The 23510-nt window shown below is 42.6% G+C and overlaps 2 protein-coding genes across 3 annotated transcripts in view; both read right to left on the bottom strand.

Annotated features, from left to right (window-relative positions):
* LTV1 (LTV1 ribosome biogenesis factor) overlaps positions 1–23018 on the bottom strand; it is a 42326-nt gene extending 19308 nt beyond the window's left edge. The window contains exons 1-4 of one of the 2 annotated variants that reach the window (XM_040350566.1): positions 22893–23018; positions 12813–12944; positions 12330–12515; positions 2652–2739 (exon numbers count right to left, since the gene is read on the bottom strand). In XM_040350566.1, coding sequence (XP_040206500.1) covers positions 2652–2739; positions 12330–12515; positions 12813–12944; positions 22893–23003 — 517 coding nt within the window. In that variant the 5' untranslated portion in view covers positions 23004–23018. Of the gene's footprint in view, positions 1–2651; positions 2740–12329; positions 12516–12812; positions 12945–17890; positions 18132–22892 lie in introns of those variants that run through there. The other variant, XM_040350567.1, reaches the window with a different exon arrangement.
* LOC120937383 lies at positions 4188–8467 on the bottom strand. Its single transcript, XM_040350565.1, has 2 exons — positions 4444–8467; positions 4188–4227 (listed from the first exon to the last, which is right to left on the bottom strand). The coding sequence occupies exon 1, from the start codon at positions 7306–7308 to the stop codon at positions 4447–4449; it is 2862 nt and encodes a 953-aa protein (XP_040206499.1). The 5' UTR covers positions 7309–8467; the 3' UTR covers positions 4188–4227; positions 4444–4446.
* Positions 23019–23510: the final 492 nt, after the last annotated feature.

The following is a 23510-nucleotide window of genomic DNA, read 5'->3' on the forward strand; positions in this document are numbered from 1 at the left end:
GGCTGTAGTTCCTCAGAGGTCATACGCACCTCGCCAAAAACTCATAATAAAAACCTTGTTTGGGCTCAGCCGACTAAAATGACATAAAAGGGATGAGGGGAAAAAGAGGAAAGGGAATACACAGCCCTCTGTGCAAGAACAAAAAGTAAAAAATAATTATATCAAAAACACATAAATGGAATAGCCAATAATAAAAATGGAATCATTCAAAACATGTCAATCATACTGTGATAAAAAATTGATGTCCACCATTCTTTCACCTATCCAGTGAGGAAAGTGAAAATACAATATCTTCAATCCTGAGCAGCAATAATAAATTGAAACATGTAAATTGCATGCATGTGAATAGGATGTGGAGCCAAGTTGGCACCCAATGGGAAAGTAATCCTAGGAAGATCAGACCTGGATCTTGGGGAAAATGCACAATGGCATATTGTGGTAGGTATGAACAGTGGTCTAGAGGAGGTACATGGTCGCAAGCCCTCGAATGTGAGGCACGGTGGATTTTTAACCTTCATACTAGGACTCCATATTGTCTGAACCATAGATATGATGTAGATCTGTTCCTCCGATAAACCTCTACAAATATAGGTGCAGGGTGGTGAATACAACTTTCCATGTCTTTATTATGTTTTCTATTTTTTCTTTTACTTTTCAATTCAAAGTACATATTACATTGTTTGATGGATCCAATCGCTTATCTTATTCATATATTTTTGTTTTTAAAATATTATGTATGGCACCTCCCAGTGAGCACACACATGCAATGGTGTTGCTCATTCACTCTAATTGAGACCATTATCTAACTGGGGGAGTGAACTTTACACACACACACACACACACACAATGTTGTGTGTTTCACTTTAGAATGTGCTGTGAACAAGGCTTGTGCCGAAACGTGTCTGCAAGATGAACCTCCAGCAGTGCTGCCGGTTCTTCTATTTTCAATTAGATGAGCTCAGACACCCGAAGCAGGTAAACCCCACAGCATCAAAAGTTCAGCAGCAAGTAGAGGACAGGGCAGTCCGGCAGCCTGCACATCGTGGGTCATACTCTATTACAGGCAAGTCATTTAAGTAAAGCATTTAATTTGTTACTCAAATCATAACATTATATTCTTCCTTTATCAAGATTGTTTAGATTAACTCGCTACCCTGCTTAGATTTAATATTTCTTAATAGGTTTAGGGCTGGAACAATTATTCAAAATAATCCACTATGAAAATAGTTGTCACACAGTGCAGCACACATACAGCTCGATGTAGCTTCACGTCTGACTCTGTTAAAATTCTCTGTATATCCTACTTGTGGTATATTTAATATTATACAGCATAGGTGGCAAACACAAGGTCCGCGGGCCATATCTGGCCAAGCCTGGTCATGTGGCCTACGCAGCGGCCCCCATCCACAACCTCTTTGTCGCCGATGTCTATTTTTCTCACCGGCAGGTCTCCCAGGCAACAATAAACCTCCTCCATCATGCCAGCGGCACCGGCTTTGTGTGCACATGCGCATCCGGCCATTCAGTCTTTAAGGGAACATCTCCCGCTCTCTCTCCTCCTCAGTCCCTCTAGCAGCGCCGACTGTTAGTGAACTGAGCACATGCGCGGTCGTCCTGGCATAGCCTTCAGTGTCTGAGGTTCTTGACAGCTCCGGCGGCTATGCTTTTCTTATATCCAGCCAGCTGCAGCCTGAGAGCTGGGTCAGGTAGGAAGGTGGTGAGGTCAGAACCCAGAAGCTGTTGCATACTGTGCATAGCATACTTCTGAACCCTGCACTCCCTACGCAGCGCACTCCTGAACCCTGTGTGCTCGTACAGCGCACTCCTGAACCCTGCGCTCCCTTATGTAGTGCAAGAAAACTTTATTGGAGACTGATCAGACTGAACACTATGGTGGAGTGCAGATACAACCGGCCCTTTGAGGGCAACCAGACTGCGGATACAGCCCCCAATGAATGAGTTTGACACCCCTGTTACAGTATGATATATTTTGTTACTTCACTGTTTCACAGTATAAATTAACCCCTTATAGTCATCTGCATTATTTGTACTATAAAGGGCTATAAAAAAATAAGAATAAAAAATTAACCCATCACGACAGCTCATGCATAATATATTACAGTCCTGTCTGAAAATCTGCATTTATTTATTTTTACATTGAATAGAAACATTGATTTCCGAGTTTGATGACATATACAAGATTCAACCTCATATATATATATATATATATACATATATATATATATATATACATATATATATATATATATATATATATATATATATATATATATATATATATATATATATATATATATATATATATATATATATATATATATATATATATTCTGTCCGGTATTCTCAGAATGGGTTCGAGATTTTGTTCCCCAACCATATAGCTAGTTATTTACATTTACCACTGCTTATTTATGTTAAATAATTAGTCTTTTTTTTTTTTTAAACTTTACATAATAACTAAAATTATAAACCACCAGGTTTTTATCCAATTGATCAAAACAATATTAGTTGCATTCCTAAATAGTTTAATGACATTAGGCCAGATTACTTTTTTAGTTTAACAGACCATTCATAAATAGATTGAAAAAAATATATAATTCACCAAAGGATATATTTGCAAAAGAACCTACCTCGAACAGGTGCAGCTTTGTTCAATAATCCTACATCCTCCTCAAACTCAGATGCAAACACTGAAGAAGGTAAGTTTATAGTTGGGTGCTAAAAAACAAGTAAATATCCCCAATTACAATTTAAATAAATGTCTTTGTGGACAGAAAAAACACAACAGCAGACATATTTAAAGTGTTGGTGAAAATAGGACTACAAAAATTAATTCTAACACAGCAAATATAATTCCTGTCCCTTTAAATAAAAAAATAAAAAATGCTCGACACCTTTTTCAAATGTTTATCTCTGCGGTGACATGACCACACAGCCTCCACTCTTATCTCTTCCCATAGCAGAGGACGTGCATGCAGTTTTAGCAGGGAACTTTCTGCTTGCCACTGTCAATCACAGCACTAACTACAGGAGATACAGGCACATTGTGTTGGCATGACATCCTGTATCTAACAGCAATCCCAAGAATGCAAACTTACCAAGCCAGCACAAGAACCAAGGGGAGATGGCATGATCACTAGGTATTTATCAGCGACACACAAAAAAAAAAAAAAAAAGAGAATGCATTTACCAAGTACCCATGTGAATAACCCAACACATATAGTTAAAGTGGTTCTAGAGGCACAGGGTTTTTTACCTTCATGCATTTTAGAGGGAGCAGGGTCGAGCCACAGCTCTGTGTGTGAATGGACAGGCAGAGAAGCAGCTCGGGAGTGAGCCTGCTTGGGTGCCCCCATAGCAAGTAGCTTGCCCTGGAGGCACTCGGCAGAAGGGACAGGCCAGGAGCAAAAAATACATTGTTGGCATGTTTTTATTTATTTTTTAAATATTACTTTAAAAGGGGTTCTAAAGGCTCAAGGATTTTTACCTTCATGCATATTATGTATGAAGGTAAAAAACCTTTTGTGTGCAGCAGCCCCAGCCTTTCTAATTACTTACCTGAGCCCCATCTCAATCCAGCAATGTGCATCAGTGTCTCGGCTCTCCAGGGACTTTCACTCCTCATTGGCTCCCAGTGGGAGCCATTTGCTACATATACCATGAGTGAGTCACAGTAGACCAGTGCCTAAAGAAAGCAGAGCCTTAGAGGTGGCTTCTCTTTGCATACTTAAAGCGGTAGTGAACCCGCTGTCTTTTTTTTTTTAAACCTGAAAAGCAAAAGCCATAATGAGATAGTATGCACCGCTCATTATGCTGCCAGGTCTTTAGCCGAGGCTCTCCGCTGCGCATTGCGGGGGGAATATCTCCTAAACCTGTAGGTTTAGGAGTAGGGCTGAAACAACTAATCGATTAATCGACTAATCGATTACAATTTTTATAATCGATTAATCGGCCAGTAACATAATGGGGTTAAAAAAGGTCCTTTATAGTACAAAAAAGCAAATCACTACTGTAAATATTAATTTCACTGTCCCACAGTAAAAAAAAATGGAGTTACACTTACCGGTAACGTCCTTTCCAGTAGTCTTTCAGGACAGCCACAACTTGAGAGATAGGCTCCTCCTCTTCCTTAGGAAACACTGCCCAGCCTTTAAAATCTCTCCTCCCCCTGCTAGACCTCAGTTTTTATACGAGCACTCCGGTCCGCTGGGGAGACACAAGAACATGTTAGTAATCCATAGTTAACACATCAATATCATACTATGTTCCTGGATTAGAAACCCCTTCTTCTTACTTTTCGGGAGGGTAACTAGGGCTGTCCTGAAAGACTACTGGAAAGGACGTTACCGGTAAGTGTAACTCCATTTTTCCCTATCCGTCTTTCAGGACAGCCACAACTTGAGAGGATAATCGAGTACTTACAATTTAGGGTGGGACCACGGCTTGCAAGACTTTTCTCCCAAAGGCTTGTTCACCTGCTGACACCAGATCTACTCTGTAATGCTTGATGAAAGTGGCGTAGCTGGACCAAGTTGCGGCTTTGCATATTTGATCTGGCGTCGCTCCAGCCCTTTCAGCCTGAGAAGTAGCCACCGCCCGAGTAGAGTGTGCCTTAATTCCTGTAGGGACTTCCCTACCAGTTAAGGAGTAAGCCTGCCCAATAACTAGTCTGAGCCACCTAGCAATAGTGCGCCGAGACGCTTTCTGTCCCTTTCTGGTCCCAGAAAACAAAACGAACAAAGAGTCTGACTTCCTAAAAGCTCGAGTCAGCTCCAAGTACTGTAGGATACATCTCCTAACATCTAGTGTACTGAACTTAAATTCCCTTTCACCAGAGGGATTGGAACAAAATGAGGGTAATACAACCTCCTGGCTTCTATGGAACTTGGAAGCCACTTTCGGAAGGAAGGCCGGATCGGTTTTAAAAACAACTCGATCCGGGAAAATTACACAAAAAGGAGGACGAATGGACAGGGCTTCCAATTCACTGACCCTCCTGGCAGTAGTCACTGCAACTAAAAAGACTGTTTTAAATGTTAAATCCTTTAAAGAACACTTGTCTAAGGGTTCAAAGGGCAACCCTGTTAGCACCTGTAAAACTAGTGATAGATCCCACTTGGGGAAGGAAGGTCCCTGGGAAGGTTTCTGTCTGGACAAAGCCCTAAAGAACCTGATGACCCAGGGATTGGATGCTAGAGGGCTCTCTAGAAACACACTGAGTGCTGAGACCTGGCCTTTAAGGGTACTCACTGACAAGCCTTTATCCGCTCCGCACTGGAGAAATTCCAGAACGGACTTGTGGCTTTGTGTTGGAAAGGAAAATTCCTGGCACCAAGTATTAAAACGAATCCAAACTTTTCTATAAATAGAACGTGTCTCCTTCTTCCTACTGTTAAGAAGGGTGGCAGTCAGTTTGTCCGAAAAACCTCTGGACCTCAGCAAGGACTCCTCAGTAACCACGCCGCAAGGTTCCATCTGTGTACCTGAGGGCACAGAACTGGACCCTGCGAGAGGAGATCCTCTCGAAGAGGAAGAACAAGAGGGGGTTCTGTGGTCAGTTGCTTGAGAACCGAAAACCAAGCCCTCTTGGGCCAGTGGGGTGCCACAAGGATAAGTGAGGTGTTCTCCAGCTGAAATTTTCTCAGGACCAGTGGTAGAAGAGCTGGGGGTGGGAAGGCGTAACAAATCCCGAATCGCCAGCTCTGGGATAGGGCATCTATCCCTCTTGCTCCCTCTCCCCTGCCCCGAGAGAAAAACCAATGTGTTTTTGTGTTCTCCCTGGAAGCGAAGAGATCTATCTCCGGAGACCCCCATCTCTTGACCAAAAGATGGAAGACCTCCTGATTGAGGGACCACTCGTCTTCCCTCAGTTGACTTCGACTGAGGAAATCCGCTGTACTGTTTTCTATCCCCCTTAGAAAAACTGCTGATAAGGACAGGGTGTTTGTTTCGGCCCAGCGAAAGATTCTTGTTGTTATGGCCGACAGGGCTACACACCTGGTGCCACCCTGCTTGTTTACATAGGCCACGGCCGACGCATTGTCTGACCTCACTTGGACGTGGTGTCCTCGAAGTCTCTCCTGAAAGAAGATGAGAGCTAAACCGATCGCCCTCAGCTCCTTCCAGTTGGAGGAATGTTTCAGCTCTGCCACTTCCCAAACACCCTGTGCTGGAAGTACCCCCAGGTGAGCCCCCCAACCTCTGCCGCTGGCGTCTGTGGTGACGATCAATGGAGACCGGATATGCCATAGACGACCCTGTGACAGATTGGTGATCTTTCTCCACCACCAGAGGGATCTCTTTACCTGACTTGGGACCTGTACCAGGACGTCTAGGTGTTCTGAGCTGTGGTCCCAGATTCTGAGTACAAAGGCCTGCAGGGCCCGAAAGTGAATCCCTGCCCACTGGACTGCCGGTAGAGTGGAAGTTAACAGTCCTAGTGTTGACATCAGGAATCTGATTGAAACCTGATGGCTGCCCTGGAGGGCAGATACTGACTTTTCTAACTTTAGAGCCTTCTCTAATGGAAGGAAGACCCTTAGCAGGGTGGAGTCCAGGGTGTACCCTAAATAAGGAATGCGCTGCGATGGTATTAGACTGGATTTTTCCAGGTTTAACAGCCAACCTAGGTCCATAAGGGTCTTTTTGGTTAGTTCCAGGTCCCTGGAGACTTGTTCCGGAGAGGCTGCAAAAAGAAGCAGGTCGTCCAGGTACGCTATTATACCCACTCCCTGAAGACGCAGAAAAGCTATTGGTTCCGCCAGGACCTTTGTGAACACGCGGGGTGAGGAGGATAGACCGAATGGCAAGGCCTGGAACTGTAGGTGCACCACCGAAGTTCCCAAGTCTATCGCTAGCCGTAGAAACTCCTGAGACCCCTCTGCAATGGGTACGTGCAGGTACGCGTCCCTGAGGTCCAGGGAGACCATAAAGCAATTCTGTGGTAGGAGGGCCCTTACCGTGAAAATTGACTCCATACGGAATCTTTTGTATGTTACTGACTTGTTCAGCGGTTTCAGGTTTAGGATTAACCTGTACTTGCCAGAGGGTTTCTTTACCACGAAAACGTGGGAGTAAAACCCTCTTTTCTCCTCTCCTTTTGGGACTCTGCAAACAACATTTTGGACCTCCAGATCCCTCAAGGCCCCCACTAGAGCTTCTGCTTTTTCCTTGACTCTGGGAAGCTGAGTGACCAGGTACCTCTGTGGCGGAAGGCATGAGAACTCTAGGGAATACCCCCTTCTCACTATCGCCAATACGTACCTGTTTGGGGAAAAAGACTCCCATTGTGGGAGGAAGGCCCCCAACCTTCCCCCCACTCTGATCTGGGAGTCATTGTTTTTTGGGGGGCTGGTCAGGTGGGCGAAAAATCGCTCCTCTTCCCCTACCCCTAGGTGTCCAGATCCTTTTTTGAGTCTCTGGTTTCGGGACCCCTGTTTGTCTTTGGGGACGAAACCCTCTTCCTTTTTGTGGAGCTTTACGTTTAAAAAGGAAAAGATTTTTTCTTATCCGCCGTGCGGTCTAAGACTGACTCCAGGTCAGGACCAAATAGGAGATCTCCTGTAAAGGGAATCCCACATAATTTAGACTTGGACGCAATGTCTCCTGACCAAGTCTTGAGCCAGAGAGCTCTTCTGGCAGAATTAGCCAGGGCTGCTGACCTGGCTGACATGCGGACGGATTCTGCTGAAGCATCCGCAATGTAGGCTACCCCTTTTAAAATTGTGGGGAAGGAAGCCAAAATAGTGTCCTTGTCCGTATCTGCCTCAATATGTTCTTGGATCTTTGAGAGCCAGTGCTCTAAATTACGGGCCACTACTGTAACTGCTAATTCTGGTTTTAAATTGCCAATTATGGACTCCCAAGCTTTTTTCAACAACGAGTCCATTCTCTTATCCATAGCATCCGTCAGGTTGCCCATATCTTCAAATGCTAAATCAGTCTTTTTAGAGACTTGGGAAAAGGCCGCATCTAATTTAGGGTTCTTATTCCAAACGGACGTGGAATCTTCCGCAAAGGGAAACCTTCTCTTAAGGGATTGAGAAAAGAAAGGCTTTCTTTCAGGGTCCTGCCACTCCTTCTTAACAGTATCAACCAGAAGTTCGTGCACTGGGAAGACCCTGCCCTTGTGTTCCCCCAGACCTTTGTACATCTGGTCATGGAGACTAAGAGGTTTACTATCCGTGTGAATGCCTAGGGTCGTGTAAATGGCACCTAGCAGTTCCTCAACCTCATCAAGAGATAGCTTGTATCTGGAAGACTTCTTGGACTCACTGTCCTGGTCTTCTTCACCTGACTCTGCCTGCGAGTCGGAAGCAACATTCTCCATTAAGGAGTGCTGCCCCTGAGAAGGGCCTGCAAAATCAACTGCCTCCGCTGAAGGATCAGGAGAGGCAGGTGCAGGACCCTGAACATCAGGGTGGGCTGTAACCTGTGTGGGTACCAGGGGGGGTTGCACCCTTTCAAATAGGGTTTTGAAAGAGGAAAAGGTAGAGGCTAGTTCCTTAACTGAAGCAGCTAGACTATTCTCCTGTTCTGCATCCCTTTCCCTAACTAGAGAGTTTATGCAGTCTCTGCATAAAACTTTTGCCCAAGAATCAGGAAGGGAATCCCTACAGGAAGCACACTTCTTCTTAGAACTATGTCCTTCCTGTTTTTTCTTGGCTCTTTTCTAGGCTCTTCTGGAAAATAGAAGACATAAGGACCCACATTAAAAGAGCAGAGATATATATAAAAAAGTTTTTTTTTTTTTTTTTTTTTTAAATAACAACCTGGTTACAGCCCTCTGGGAAGCACTAGACAGACACTACTGCTAGGTGCCCTGCTGTCTTTCCCTCCTCTCCCCCAACCACCAAGGGAAAAATAGAGGAAGGAAAAGAGACATAGTCTAAAGTTTTGGGAACCCTCCCCAGGAACCCTTACCTTGGACTGGCTGGAGGTAGCGTCCCTAGTCGGGTCCCGTTCCGGAGAGGTCACCGACATAGCGGGGTGGTTGTGCTGTGTCTAACTCGTCCCAACGAGTATCCGACACCTCCAGCAGGACGCGTGGGTCCTTATCAGCGCCGCGACCCGGAACCGGAAGTCGCGGGTCATAGGGAATCCTTTCCGAGGCGCACCGGAAATGACGTCGCCCGCCACTCGGCCCGCATTTTTTAAAAGAAAAAAACAATGTGCGGCCTGTAATCAGGGTGCCCGGAGCTGAATTCCCCCGCCGCGGTCCTGTGGACACGATAGGGACCCCCCCACAAACCGTCTGTCGCGCTCGACCTGGTTGGGGTGCGTTTCTTTTGGCGGTAAGTTCTTTCGCCCAATCTCCTTTAGGAAGCCCTTGCCTCCTCCATAGGAAAAATAATGATGGCCACAGTCCCCTGACTGTTCTGCCTGGTTCCTTAGCAGTGTCTCCCCACCGGAGGAAACACTAAGAACTGAGGTCTAGCAGGGGGAGGAGAGATTTTAAAGGCTGGGCAGTGTTTCCTAAGGAAGAGGAGGAGCCTATCTCTCAAGTTGTGGCTGTCCTGAAAGACGGATAGGGAAAATGAACCCCTTACAGTAGCAATTATTTGCTCTTTTTGTACTTATTTTTGTTTTTTTAACCCCCATTATGTTACTAAACATCTCAGGCCTGGGTCACACCTCAGTTTTTTGGTGCTTTTTGCAGAAACACACTACAGTTCATTTACATGTTTTCCTATGGGACACGTTCACATCCATGATTTTTTTTTCAGCTGCTGTATTTGGGAAGGGCAAGGACTTTTTAAACGCAAAACGGTGCTATTTTTTTTTTTTTTTTGTTCAATGGAGAAGCTGCAGAAAAGCATGCAATGTGTTTTTGCAGCAAATTGTGTTTTGTAATCTGCCCAACAACAAATTGGGCCGAAAAAAATAAAAAATTCAATTTTTTTGTTTTTTTTTAAAGGCTATTATCCGATTAAAGGGTCACTAAAGGAAAACATTTTTTTAGCTGAAATGACTGTTTACAGGACATAGAGACATAATAGTTAACTGATTCCTTTTAAAAATGATTAAAAATAGATAAAAAAACAATCATATAATGTGCCTACAGTGTAGTTTCGTTTTTGCTGTTGTTTGCTGGTTCTCTGATGTACAGAGAGCCACTAGAGGGCAGTCAGCCAATAGAGAGCAGTGATACTTTGTCTAAAACTCCTCAGCACCAATCCAGTTTCGTTTTACACACAGCTCCTTGATTAGTGACCACCGTGAGAAATCTCCCAGTACTGTGGTTATCAGGAAACAGGCAACCAGGAAGTGTCCAGAACAGAGAGGATTTACAGCAACATGAAAGCAAAAACGAACAATGAGGACATGAAACCAGGACTGCAGTAAGGTAAAGGAAGCTATTTAGCTAAAAAAAAAAATTCCTTTAGTGACCCTTTAATCAAAACAATAATCGACCAACTAATCGATTATGAAAATTATTGTTAGTTGCAGCCCTAATTAGGAGATATTCTTTATACCTACAGGTAAGCCTTATTATAGGCTTACCTGTAGGTTAAAGAGGTAGTACAGAGTATACTACCACTTTAACAGCCACATATATTTTCCCCCAATCACCACCAGAAATGGCCATCTCAAATGAGCATATTCACACATTGGCACAATATTCTAAGGCTCCATTGAAACCATGGCATTCTGTTTTGCGGGCGGAATCACAGGATAAATCGCATTAAAAGTGTTCAAACAGAATCATGGGACGCCTGAGGCCCAAAAGAAGCAATTGTGGCAAAATCACGCTGTGATTCGGAGCCATTCAAAATAGTGGGGATTGCAAGGGCGTCCCGCGATTTGCAGCGTTTACAAATCGTGGGCAGAAATTTGGCGATTCCACCCGCAAAACAGAATGCCAAGGTGTGAATGGAACCTAAGACAGGTTACAGCTAGTAAAATATTCTGTGTAAAATAGACTTTCCCAGAAGACAATTGCTGATCTGGGCTCAAAAAGATTACCTGCCGACAGGCTCCAGTCATGGAAATCTGGCCCTAGGAGTATCGGAAGTATTGTCTGCTGGGACCCGGCGATCGTTCCAGATACAGGCAGAATGGCGGACTGCCAATGTAAACAAGGCAGACCACCGTTGTGCGAGAGGGGAATGTACTGATCGTGTGTTTTTGCGAAGCAGGAACACGGACCTTCCGAGTCAAAGCACATCCCCCACAGTTAGTAATCACTTCCTAGAAACACATTGAACCCTTTGGTTGCCCCTGATGTTAACCAGTTCCCTGCCAGTGTCATTAGTACAGCGACAGTGCATATTTTTTAGCACTGATCACTGTATTATTGTCACTGGTCCCCGAAAAGGGTCAGTTAGGTGCCTGATTTGTCCGTCACAATATTGCAGTCCCACTATAAGTTATTATTAGTAAATAAAGTAAACAAAAATATCCCATAGTTTGTAGATGTGATAACTTTTGCACAAACCAATCAATATACGCTTATTGGGATGTTTACCAAAAATATGTAGCAGAATACAAATTGGCCTAAATTGATGAAGAAATTTGAATTTTTACTTTTTTTTATTGGATGGGTATTATATTGTTTTTTTTTTTTCAAAATTGTCAGTCTTTTTGTTTATAGCACAAAAAAATAACAGCAGAGGTGATCAAATACCACCAAAAGAAAGCCATTTGTGAAATATCTCAAAAAATGGCCTAGTCATGAAGGTGGGTAAACCTTCCAGAGCTGAAGTGGTTAAAGTGGAGTTCCACACAAAAATAGAACTACTGCTTTTCGGAACCCTCCCCCCCTCCGGTGTCACATTTGGCACCTTTCAGGGGAGAGGGGGGTACAGATACCGAAGACAGGTATTTGCACCACTCCCGGGTATCGACTCCCGTGGGAGTCACACCCCTTCACCTCTCCCCCCCCCCCGCTGTTTTCTGGGAAACACACTGTTCTCAGGAGAACTGGGGGGGGACCAGTGACGGCGCACCACGCTACTCGCGCATGCGCAGTAGGGAACTGGGCAGTGAAGCCGCAAGGCTTCACTTCCTGATTCCCTCACCGATCATGGTGGCAGCAGCATCCGAGGACCGAGCGATTGCTCGTCCTCGTCTGCCGACTTTGCGGGCGCGCTGGACAGGTAAGTGTTCATTTTTTACAAGTAAGCAGCTGCAGTATTTGTAGCTGCTGGCTTTTAAAAATATATATATATATATATATATATATATATATATATATATATATATATATATATATATATATATATATATATATATATATATATATATTCGGGGGGTTCCTCCGCTTTAAATAAAATTAACAAATACTCTCAGACTGACATGAAACTCACTTGGATTTGTTCCACTTCTTCTTCTTCTACCTTTCCATCCTCAGTCACAATAATCCTACTTTGTGGCCGTCCAGAAGGAACAAGTTCAGCAGGGCCCACTTCTTTAAGGTGCTGTAAGTAATTGTAGTCATCATCAAAGAAAACACCAAATGTTCTTTGTTCTTCTCTCCTTTTATCTGAATCTACCTGAAAAGAAAAGCCCCACAAATATATTAGCCATTATTAAAAAGTGATAAAGTGCATTTAATGTCAAACATTTTTGTGCTTCATTTTTTTGTTTCCCTATCAGAGATATTCACACTCTTTTGTCCCGAAGATCACTATTGATGAAAGGGAAAGTGAGAAACAAAAATAATGGAGTTGTCCCCGGACAAACCTAGAGGGGGAACTGTTCAATGGAGACATCTGTTCCAGTTAATTCAATACAATGAAAAATGAAGAGTGGCACCCAATAAGTACAGTAGAGGAAGTGTAGCAGAATACCTTATCAGCAGGTAGTAAAACTCTCTGTGGAGCAGTTTCATCAGCAGCTAGTGGATCCCTCTGACTTCTGTGGACCAGATGAAAAGTTACTGCTTTCTTCTTCTCTATGAAGGGCTTCTTCTTTCTGTGAGGCTATAATAAAATACAATGCATTAGCTGGTTGCAACTGCAATAAAGCAAAATTATATTTTGTGAGGAAAAACTAAACTTATTCACACTATTTACTTACCCAGTACTACAGACCTTTTGACATTAAACATTAGCTTATTAAATAAATGGGACAAATTTCAGTCTGCTAAAGACTGGGCATTACAAGATGTTTTTAATCGCACACTTTCAGGTTGCACCCCATTGTACTAAAGACTACTACTCGCTATCATCAATTGCAAGGATTCTTTATTCAATGCATGGCAGGACACAGCAACAAGGTAGCATGTTTGAGCCGAGTAAGGCTTCAGACAAAACGTGTTAGTTTGTTACTGCTGTATCCTGCCATTTAGTCAATAAAGAATTGATGCAATGAAGTAGCTGGCTTTAACACATTGTATGATAAACGACATGTTTTCTAATGGGTTGCTATTGGTAACTGATAGGAGTTTCTATAAAAAAAATATGACCCTGTGTATGGCCAGCATGTTGGAAATTTTATTCAGCATCTTCTAAATAATGAAAGTATATGCATGGTGGAATGAAGATCGATGGATCTAATTAGTATGGTAAAAACTAGGGCTGCAACTAACGATTATTTTCATAATCGATTAGTTGGCCGATTATTGTTTTGAATAATCAACTAATCAGATAATCTTAAAAAAAATAAAAAAGTGTGGTGTACAATTTAGTTAATATGTAAAAAAAAAAAAAGGCAATTTATTCTTAAATATCCATATGCAGTGGTAAATATAAATAACCAACTACAGTAAATGTAATGCCTTCTATTACCTCTACTTTCTCTGGGTTCAGATGCTGATCTTCCCTGTACAGAGTCTTTAAAGTGATTTTTTTTTATTATTTTTTTTTAAACAAACTTGTTATACTTCCCTGCTCTGTGTAATGGTTTTGCACAGAGCAGTCCAGATCCTCCACTTCTGGGGTCCCTCACCGATGCTTCTGGCTGCTCCTGCCCTCAGAGTGCCTCAATAGCAAGCAGCAAAGTATAGTATAGAGCGCCCGCTATAGCAAGGTAAAAAAAAACTTCTGCCTTTAGAACCACTCACTTCCAGGACTACATGTCCCATGAGGCATTGCTCCTCACACTTTAACATTCACAAATTCTCAGGCACTTCGTGACATGTATGGATGGTGTACTGAGCTGTATGTGTGCTGCACTGTATTTCCTGATATGTAAACAAATAATGCATACTATATGCAGGCCAACTAATCAACTGGCCGATTAATCGATTATGAAAATAGTTGATAACTATTTTCATAATCGATTAGTTGGCGATTAATCGATTAGTTGTTTCGGCCCTAGTAAAAACAATTGCATGTGCATGCATGGCTAAAAAGAACTGCAGCAATTTGAAAATCACACTAAAGCCCTGTACATTGGATATCTGATGGAATCTAATCCGGTGGATTTTTTTGCCGGATATCCGATGAAGCAGACATTCATCAGTCTTGCCTACACACCATCAGTTAAAAATCCGGTCGTGTCCAACGCGGTGACGTAAAACACTACGACGTGCTGATAAAAATGAAGTTCAATGCTTCCGAACATGCGTGGATTTTTGACCGATTGAGTTCCACACAGACGACTGTTTTTTTATCCATAGGAAAAATGTAAAACATGTTCTAATTTTTTTAACCGATGGGGCCCACACATGATCGGTTTGTCCCATGAAAACGGTCCATCGGTCTGTTTTCATCAGAAAAACCGATCGTGTGTACAGGGCTTTAGGGAGATGAGAGTAATGTGTGTTTCACATATCACAGTAATGTCCTTTGCAAGATATGCTGCAGTAAAAACAGACCTCACAAAACATTCTGTGACTTTCCAGAGGTTAGTATGAAAAACTGCTTTGGTTTTCAATAATGGAAAATGACGGACACAAAAATAAAATAAAAAAACAACATGCCAACACATAAAAGTTTGAGACCCGGTCATAAAAAATAAAATCTCTTTTGCGAACAAGTGTACCTGCAAAATATGGGGGTATGTCAGGGCTTTTTTTTTTTGGAGCTGGCACCATCTGGTGGTGAGCCGTTGGTATTACAAGTTATTACCACCAGATGTGTAAGCTGGCGCCATCTGGTGGTGGCCGTTGGTATTACAAGTTAAGCATTACAAGTTAAACAGCAATTCTAATGTAATTTTTCACTATTTTTCACTGCCATCTTATTCCCTCTAATTAGAACCCCCAAACATTATATATATTTTTTATCCTAACACCCTAGAGAATAAAATGGCGATCGTTGCAATACTTTGTCACGCCGTATTTGCGCAGCGGTCTTACAAGTGCACTTTTTTGTGAAAAAAATTACACTTTTTTAAATTAAAAAATAAGACAACAGTAAAGTTATCCCCATTTTTTAAAATATTATGAAAGATAATGTTACGCCGAGTAAATTCATACCCAACATGTCACGCTTCAAAATTGCGTCCGCTCGTGGAATGCCGACAAACTTTTACCCTTTAAAATCTTCATAGGCGACGTTTAAATTTTTTTTACATGTTGCATGTTTTGAGTTACATAGGAGGACTAGGGCTAGAATTATTGCTCTCGCTCTACAATCGTGATGATACCTCACATGTGTGGTTTAAACACCGTTTACATATGCGGGCGCTGCTCACGTATGTGTTCGCTTCTGCGTGCAAGCTCGTCGGGACGGGGTGCGTTTTCTGGCTCCTAACTTTTTTAGCTGGCTCCTAGATTCCAAGCAAATTTGTCAAACCCTGGGGTATGTACCTTTTCTGCTGCTCCATTCAGTAGATTTCTTATTCTGAAGTCCAGTCCACAGGGAAACTGACAGTTACAGGAATATTGAGCTTCCTAGTTCCCTCATCTCCCCCTCCCCCACACACACACACACACACACACACACACACAGAAGACAGTTATGAGTGGAGGTTAGCTGGAGAAGCCAGTAAGAGTTGTGGGGGACCCAGGAGATCAACACTCCTTGAAGTGTCAGTTTCCCCGACAGGAAGACATCACGGAACAAAGTACAACTCTGGTGGCTGAGGCAGCAGGAAAGGCAACTCTCTTATTTTGCAGGTTTCATGCCAAAATCACTGTAAAATTAAAGCGGAGGTCCACCTAAAAAAAAAGTATTAAGAACCAGCAGTGACAAATACTGCAGCTGCTGACTTTTAATAAATGCAGAGTTACATTGCCAGCAGTATAGCCCTGATGTCCCATTGATTTCAATGAACAGGAGTGGTATACAGACCACTCCAAAATTCAGCTAGCAGGACTTATTTTTTTTACAGTCCTGCTAGCGCACCACCACCACTGGAGACACAGCAGCAGCTGTTTAGGTTTGCAAGTGCTATTTTTAGCGCAACAGCGCCTGCAAAACGACCCAGTGTGAAAGGGGTCCAAGGATGAGCTCAGGCGTGTTCGCAACCCGCACATGCCCAGCCCGCCAGGAAGTCGGCACTGCACAGTGCTAATCACAAATAGTGAGAGGTTTCTCGATCTCTACAGCTGTGGATCAGGAAAATGTCTCACTGTCTGCGATTAGCGCTGTGCAGAGGCAACTTCCTGGTGGTCTTTCGCACGTGAGGGTTGCAAACACACCTGAGCTCATCCTCATTTAAAATGGAACTCCAGCAAAGCAGCTCTAGAAAAAAAACACACATGAGTTTACTGCCATCTGGAGGAAAACTTGTAAAATTGTAAACACAATTCGTGACATTTAAACTGGGCACATATATCTGCAGTATTTTATTATCTCTCTTCAAAAATCTGTGGCCCGTAGCTCCCTCCTGACCTGTTCCTCAGCCTGATAACTCCTGACAAATTCTCAGACACTTTAGATAAAAGCAGCCTGAAATTTCTGTCAGGGGAGGTTGCTATAAATAGATTAGCAGGGAGCTGGCCCTATTACAAAACACCTCTGAGAGTCTCTGCCTGAGGAGAGGGGGTGTGTGCACATTTCCTCCAATCAGCAATTTTAGCTATCTTGGCTGTATGCCCAGACATCACACTCTGTGTTCAACAGGAAGAGAAAATCTCCTAACATGATCTGAACTTTCTAAACAGTATATAAAAAGTGAAGACAGCAGATATACATATAAAACCTATGTAGGGAGATTTGTTTAATCTCTGTGTATCATCTGAAGCCGATCGCTTCATTGGGTGTATGGAGGGTTTACATCCACTTTAAGAGATGTCTGCCTTACTTGCCATTGCATCATCTCTACAGGAAGTGAGATGACATTTCCAGGGCACACAGCACTTAAAAACTGATTAGAGGTCTAATCTATCCCATACCTGACTACACCCCTGTCAGACTTTTTTTTTTTATCATCTATGTGCCATTGGGGAGTTTCCCTTCACTTCCTGTTCTCTAGCCAATTGAGGAAGTGTGCGGAAATTCCTTCAAAGGGAAGGAATCCTTAGTAGTCACAAGCTCCAGCGCGTTCGCACACTCCATGTGTAGAGCCCACCAGGAAGTCTGCATGGCGCTGCGCTAATCACAGGCAGGAAGACATTTCCCGATCTCTGCACCCGAGCATCAGGACAATGTCTCCCTGCCTGTGATTAGCGCAGCGCTGTGCAGACTTCCTGGGGGGCTCTGTACATGGACTGTGCGTACACACGCCGGAGCTCATCCCTAGTCACAAGAACATTTGCAAAAATTCCCCTCTATTCCTGTTCTGGTGACAACACAATGTGTTTTTCTTTCACAATTGGGTGATAATGGTAAACAGAGGAAGTTAAACTCCCTGGCAGGGACATAGGCAGCAATAAAAACTGACAGGGTTTCTGATCCCTCTTCACTTTATCTGAAATTAGAGAAAACAATTGTTTTTCACGCAGTTCAGGTCTAACAGATATGAGCAGACATGAGTGGAGGCATGCCATTATACAGAGGACTATTGGTGGCACAGATAGAAGATCCATTGCTCTTACCATGATTTATTCCATAGACAGAATGTCCCCAGCAATCCTCAATGTCCACACACCAGATGATACCTGTGACGAGTAGAGAAGTACGAGGGGAACACCATGTGTGAGCACCACTCTGCATACACAGCACGCTGCACACTCACACCGGGTCATACCAATCTCTCAGCATGGCGAGGGGGGACATAGTGTCAGAGCTGATGGAAATGCTTTCGCTTTACACCATAAAGTTTTAAACAAATGTATATTTATATATTAAGAAACCGTTTCACAAAACCAAATGACTAATTTTGAATCAACCAACAAAAATATAACGCCAATAAAAAAAATGCGCCCCCTTTTATGGACCTTTGGAAGACGCCACTAGACGAAAGTAAATTCCCCTGAACACTAGAAGAAAAGATGCAGCACTTTCAGGTTGTCCTTGCTGACATGTTTTTTTTAAAGACCACGCTGTCGTATATTTCTAGGAAGCTTTTGGTCGATGACAAAATGGCTGACCATAGATATGAGGGCTAAATGACGGAGACGATCCTGGGAGCTTAAACTCTACCTCTATAACTAGAAATGCGTGTGCGACGTAATTGTGTTACAGTAAATAGTTGCCCTGGCATTAATGCCAAGGAGATTCGTTCCGGCTCTGAATTTGTAACAGCCCAGCTTACAGTTTTCTCCATGAACGTTGAGATTTATTTTAATAAACTAAAAGGTTTTGTTGCCTTCGCTTTTTTTTTTCTATAATGATGAATTTGTTTTGCAAAGTGTTATCCTAATTATTTTATGAATACGATTTGTATTCAGGGTATTGGCGCTGCTTGGATGTAATGTTGATGTGTCTTCAATAGGGTCAAAATAATGTTGTATAAATATTATAATGTCGGGCACCTATGTATTTTATTGATGCAATTGTGTACAGTCTGTTATAAAGGCACAGGTTGGCCATACACAGCTCTAATTATGTCCCAAAGGTGTTCTATCGGTTTGAGGTCAGACTCTGTGCAGGCCAGTCAAGTTCCTCCACCCCAAATTATCTCATCCATGTCTTTATGGACATTCCTCAATTTATATATGCAGTCAGTGGTGTAGCGTGTGTTGTCAGTGCCCGGGACAAGGCAAGAAATTTGCACCAGCCGCCAGACCTTTAGCACTTCCTGAGTCCCTTCCACTAGTACAGTAGTACTGACCAACTTGATTCCTACACTGACCTACCTGACCACTTCACTAACCTACCTGATTCCTACACTGACCACTACACTGACCTACCTCATTTCTACACTGATCTACCTGATCCCTACACTGACCACTACACAGACCTACCTAATTCCTATACTGACCACTACACTAAACTACCTGATTCCTACACTGACCTACCTGATTCCTATACTGACCACTACAGTACAGAACAGCGTAGATCAGTTGATTTTGCTCACCTCTCCATTGCCTTGATGATAATACATCGGAGCAGGACACTCCCCAGCACCAGGTACTGTTCCCAACACCCAGTCGCTCCCCAGTATCCCCTGCCAAGAGCTTCTCCAATAGCCGCCATACGCTCTGCACCACACTTGGGGGGATTTTGCACCCCCCCTAAATGTTGCACCCGGGGCAAGAGTATCAGATGCCCCCCCCATGCCACTGCAATCCAGGGACAAATCCGGGGATGTCTGGTCACCCGACCTTAGAGTCTGGTAAAGGGGACCTTGCATGACAATCTAATGACCTGACAGTCCATTTTGTTGACAGTATCACTACCCCCAAATTAAAATCGCTTAGAGGCCATGTCAATCGGGTGATTTATTCACAGCAATCTGCTAACCTGCTAATTTTACGGCAGTATATAGCTCAGCCTCTCAGTGGTTGAGTTACAGTGATTTGTGTCAGCGATGAGTTCTCCAGTGACAATCACACTACAGTCACTCCTGTGGCTTAGCAAAAATCACAAAAAGAGAGGGATTTATAGAAGGAATCTCTGCTACAAAATACAAACTCACCAATCTAACTTGGCCCTAAAGCTGTTCACTGAACCCTGTCCCCTTCCAGCCCCAAGCGATCCCCTTGTTAGTTTTCTAGTCCTCTTTTGGGGGGTTCTTAGAAATAGCCCTCCCCAAACAGGATGGTGCACTAAACCTTTAAGTAAATAAGAGAACCTTTGCAAAGTGGAAGAGAGGGTATGATAATAAAGTTGTCAGTGCCTCCATCCAGGGCAGGGCCTCTGTGAGCAGAGGGGATTCCCTTCTTTGGAAATGAATCAGTAATCTCATCAAAGTAATTGGAAGCAGAAGAACTACTGCAACCTGCATATAACATTAAAGTGGTTGTAAACCCGTTACAACCACGTTTACCTACAGGTAAGGCTAGATTAAGGCTTACCTGTAGGTTCTTGAAATATCCCCCAAACCTCCATAGTTTAGGTGTAGGAGATATTTCCAAATGAGACAGGTGCCGATGTCTATGGCGCATGCGTCATCGCAGCTCCAGCCAATCACAGCTCCAAAGCTACGATACCCGTAAGGAAGATTGACGCTTCATGTAAGGGGACAGTGGTGACATTGCAGACTAGCCAGAGGCAGGCACAGACTACAGTGCTGAATCAGTACACTTGAGTACTAACCTTAAATCCCAGTCTTAACCTCCTGGAAGTGCTTTTGACATTTATGGAATCCCCACAAAGGGGTGCAGGGGTGCAAAAAAAGTAGCCAGTCATAAAATAATGGAAGGAATGATATAATTACACCTACCTATTTAACAACTATGGCCAAACCTTTCTAAGTTGTGAAAGAGGCCTGCATGTATCATTGACTGATTGGCCCACCAGTTTGTATCAGATGTGAAAAGCACAAATGCCAGTGGATGAGAAAAGCTATTGGCTTCAAATATAATTATGCATCATAAAAAACTACTATATATCAGGGAAATTATGGGCAGGGATGTTATTGGTAGAGGAAGATGGAAGAAGCTATTTCTATGCAGTAATCTGTAATGCCACGTACACACGACCGTTTTTCATGTCATGGAAAAAAACAACGTTTTTCTCAACGTGATTCCTCTCAAGCCTGCCTTGCATACACACAATTGTGATAAAAAATGCTCTAGCAAAGCGCAGTGACGTACTCGTACAATATGTATGACGGCACTATAAAGGGGAAGTTCCATTCGAATGGCACCACCCTGTGGGCTGATTATGCAAATTTCCCTTCTCATAACTTGCTTCTGAGCATGCGCATTTTTTCCCCGTCATTAATGCATACACACGACAAGAAAAAACGACGATGTGAAAAACGACGCGAAAAAAAATAGAGCAGGTTCTAAATTTTTAATGCCCATTTTTCTCGTCGAGAAAAATGCTCTGGATCCTACACACGACCATTTTTTAACAACCAATTTAAAAAATTGAATTTTTCTCGTCATGAAAAACGGTCGTGTGTATGCGGCATAATAGTTGTAAGTTTACATGGAGGTGGTCATGATCCAAATAATTCACAAAACCATGTACAGTATGAGCAAAAAATCATCATAGTCTAAAAGGGCACTTATCCCTACAGAAATCAATACTTAGGACTGACTAATTGTTATTTTTTTAATCTTAAAACAAAGAGTACACCCTTCCTAACTGCCAGCAGATATCCACCTTGGTATTAACATGTAAAGAGACTGCATGTTTACTGCTTCTTTGGCGTGCTGATGCACTGGTGGATGAGATAAGTCCTACAAAAAAGAGAAATTCCTACTAAATCACAGGTTCCTAATACTGTCAAACATTGGTCTCTTCAGCACCCCTGGTTCCCCCGAAACGGATGCTGGTATGGAGGGGTTTGTATGTAATCTACCTGGGGGGGAGGGAAGGTGGGTAAGTATGTTGTGACACTGTGAAGTGGATCTAGGAATGTCCTTCATTTAATAGGTCTCTCCCTGGATCTTTTCTACTGGCCAAACTTTGCCCAGGACAGGTCCCAAAAAAGAATCTCACCATAGAAGCCTGTGGACACAATACTATCTAAGAGATTGTATATAAGGTAATTTATGCCACTTTCTATGAAGAACTAAGTGCCAGCTGCCCAACTTGGTGAATTGGGGTGGCAGTATCAAGAGGGGAAGCAGTGTTTCTAAGGTAACAATAACGCCACCAAACTGTTGAATACAAGCTTGTCATTTGCTTACAGCTGGAGGGTGCAGTATCCTTTCAAATCTTTTAGAGGGTGCTCTATGTTCTCCATCAATATATCTAAAGACACTGAATACTAATGTGTAATAAATAATTTGACCACAGCAAATAGTACATGAGTTAGAATCATGAGTTTGGCTCACTAAGTACACTTAGCTGGAAGACATAAATGAAATGCCGAAATTTTGTCTTTGGAGTCATGCAAAGAGATAACAATGAGTGCACTTTTTTTTTTTGCTTAATATTTGGGGGGTTTATTTGCTTGTTGTTTGATATTTTAAAAATAATAATATACAGTATATGTTTTTTTTAAATTAAAGGAATACAACATAGATTATGTACTGTCTTTTAAATTTTTCAAGTTGGTATTCAGACTCTGACTCTGATAGTGATATAAAAAAAATATTAAACAAATAGTGAAAAAAGTGAAAAAAAAAAAAAAAGACAGAATAAGGCGCTCCTTCTAATTCCTTTCACCTCACTGCACCAATGACTGTGCGAACCTCAAAAAAAGCAGCTACTTAAATAATAATAATGTGTTCCAAAAATTCTGAATGAACAAAATAGTAGCGCTATAAAATAACTAAACGTTTCTAAATATTAAACAATACATTCGTGATACAGAACATATTGTGAGGAATGCAGGAACATATAAATAAAGTGAAAACATTGTATAAATATATATGTGAAAAAGCGTCCACATAGAAAATCCAAGGTGATAATATTCCAGGTGAAAACATTTAAAGTGTCCAAAGGAAAACAAATCTTAAAAAAATCTTCTTAATATGAGACCTGTCACCACACCAAATTGCTCAGTGACTCCACACCCATAAGAATTGCGCTTACCAATACGATATGCCTTGCATTCTCATGCTTGGCACAAACAGCAAAATATTTCTCCACACGAACTGACCAATTCCACCAGTGATTCTCACAAGCCAAATCGTTGTTCCACATGAAAGGTAAAGTGACTCCAATGGTGAAGTATATCAAACTCGTTTATTTAAAATCAGTAAAACAGCTTCACACATTGCACTCACATTTGATACAGCAAATCAAGGCACTTCAATAGTGAACTAAGCAGCGGGTTCCTCACAGGTGATTATCTTGTTGCATTATGGTCACCGCGGACCTAAATAAAAACCGTCAGCCTCACCCCCTGCTCCGTTCGTCTCACTCGTCACTTCAAAAAACACACTACACATGTGATGGTCGGTACTCGGACGCTTCCTTGGTGTGCCGTGTAACTTCCCCTAGACTAGTTTCGTCGCTCTGGACTTCTTCACGCAGGGTTGGTTTACACGGACTCATAACTTCCCTTTTATCAATGGGCTGACCTCTGACACGCATCATGTTACGCCCACACGTTCGCCCGTCAGTCCAAATGTGAATCACACTCTGTTAATTACAAATGCTAATCAGTCCATCCACCTGTCTGTTCCATATAACCTGCATCACATTATG

The sequence above is a fragment of the Rana temporaria genome, chromosome 4 (assembly GCF_905171775.1).
Source record: "Rana temporaria chromosome 4, aRanTem1.1, whole genome shotgun sequence".
Classification (NCBI taxonomy): Eukaryota; Metazoa; Chordata; class Amphibia; order Anura; family Ranidae; genus Rana; species Rana temporaria.

Excerpts from the sequence above, each read along its gene's own strand:
- LOC120937383 (XM_040350565.1), bottom strand. The coding sequence starts at position 7,308 with ATGGGAGTCTTTTTCCCCAAACAGGTACGTATTGGCGATAGTGAGAAG.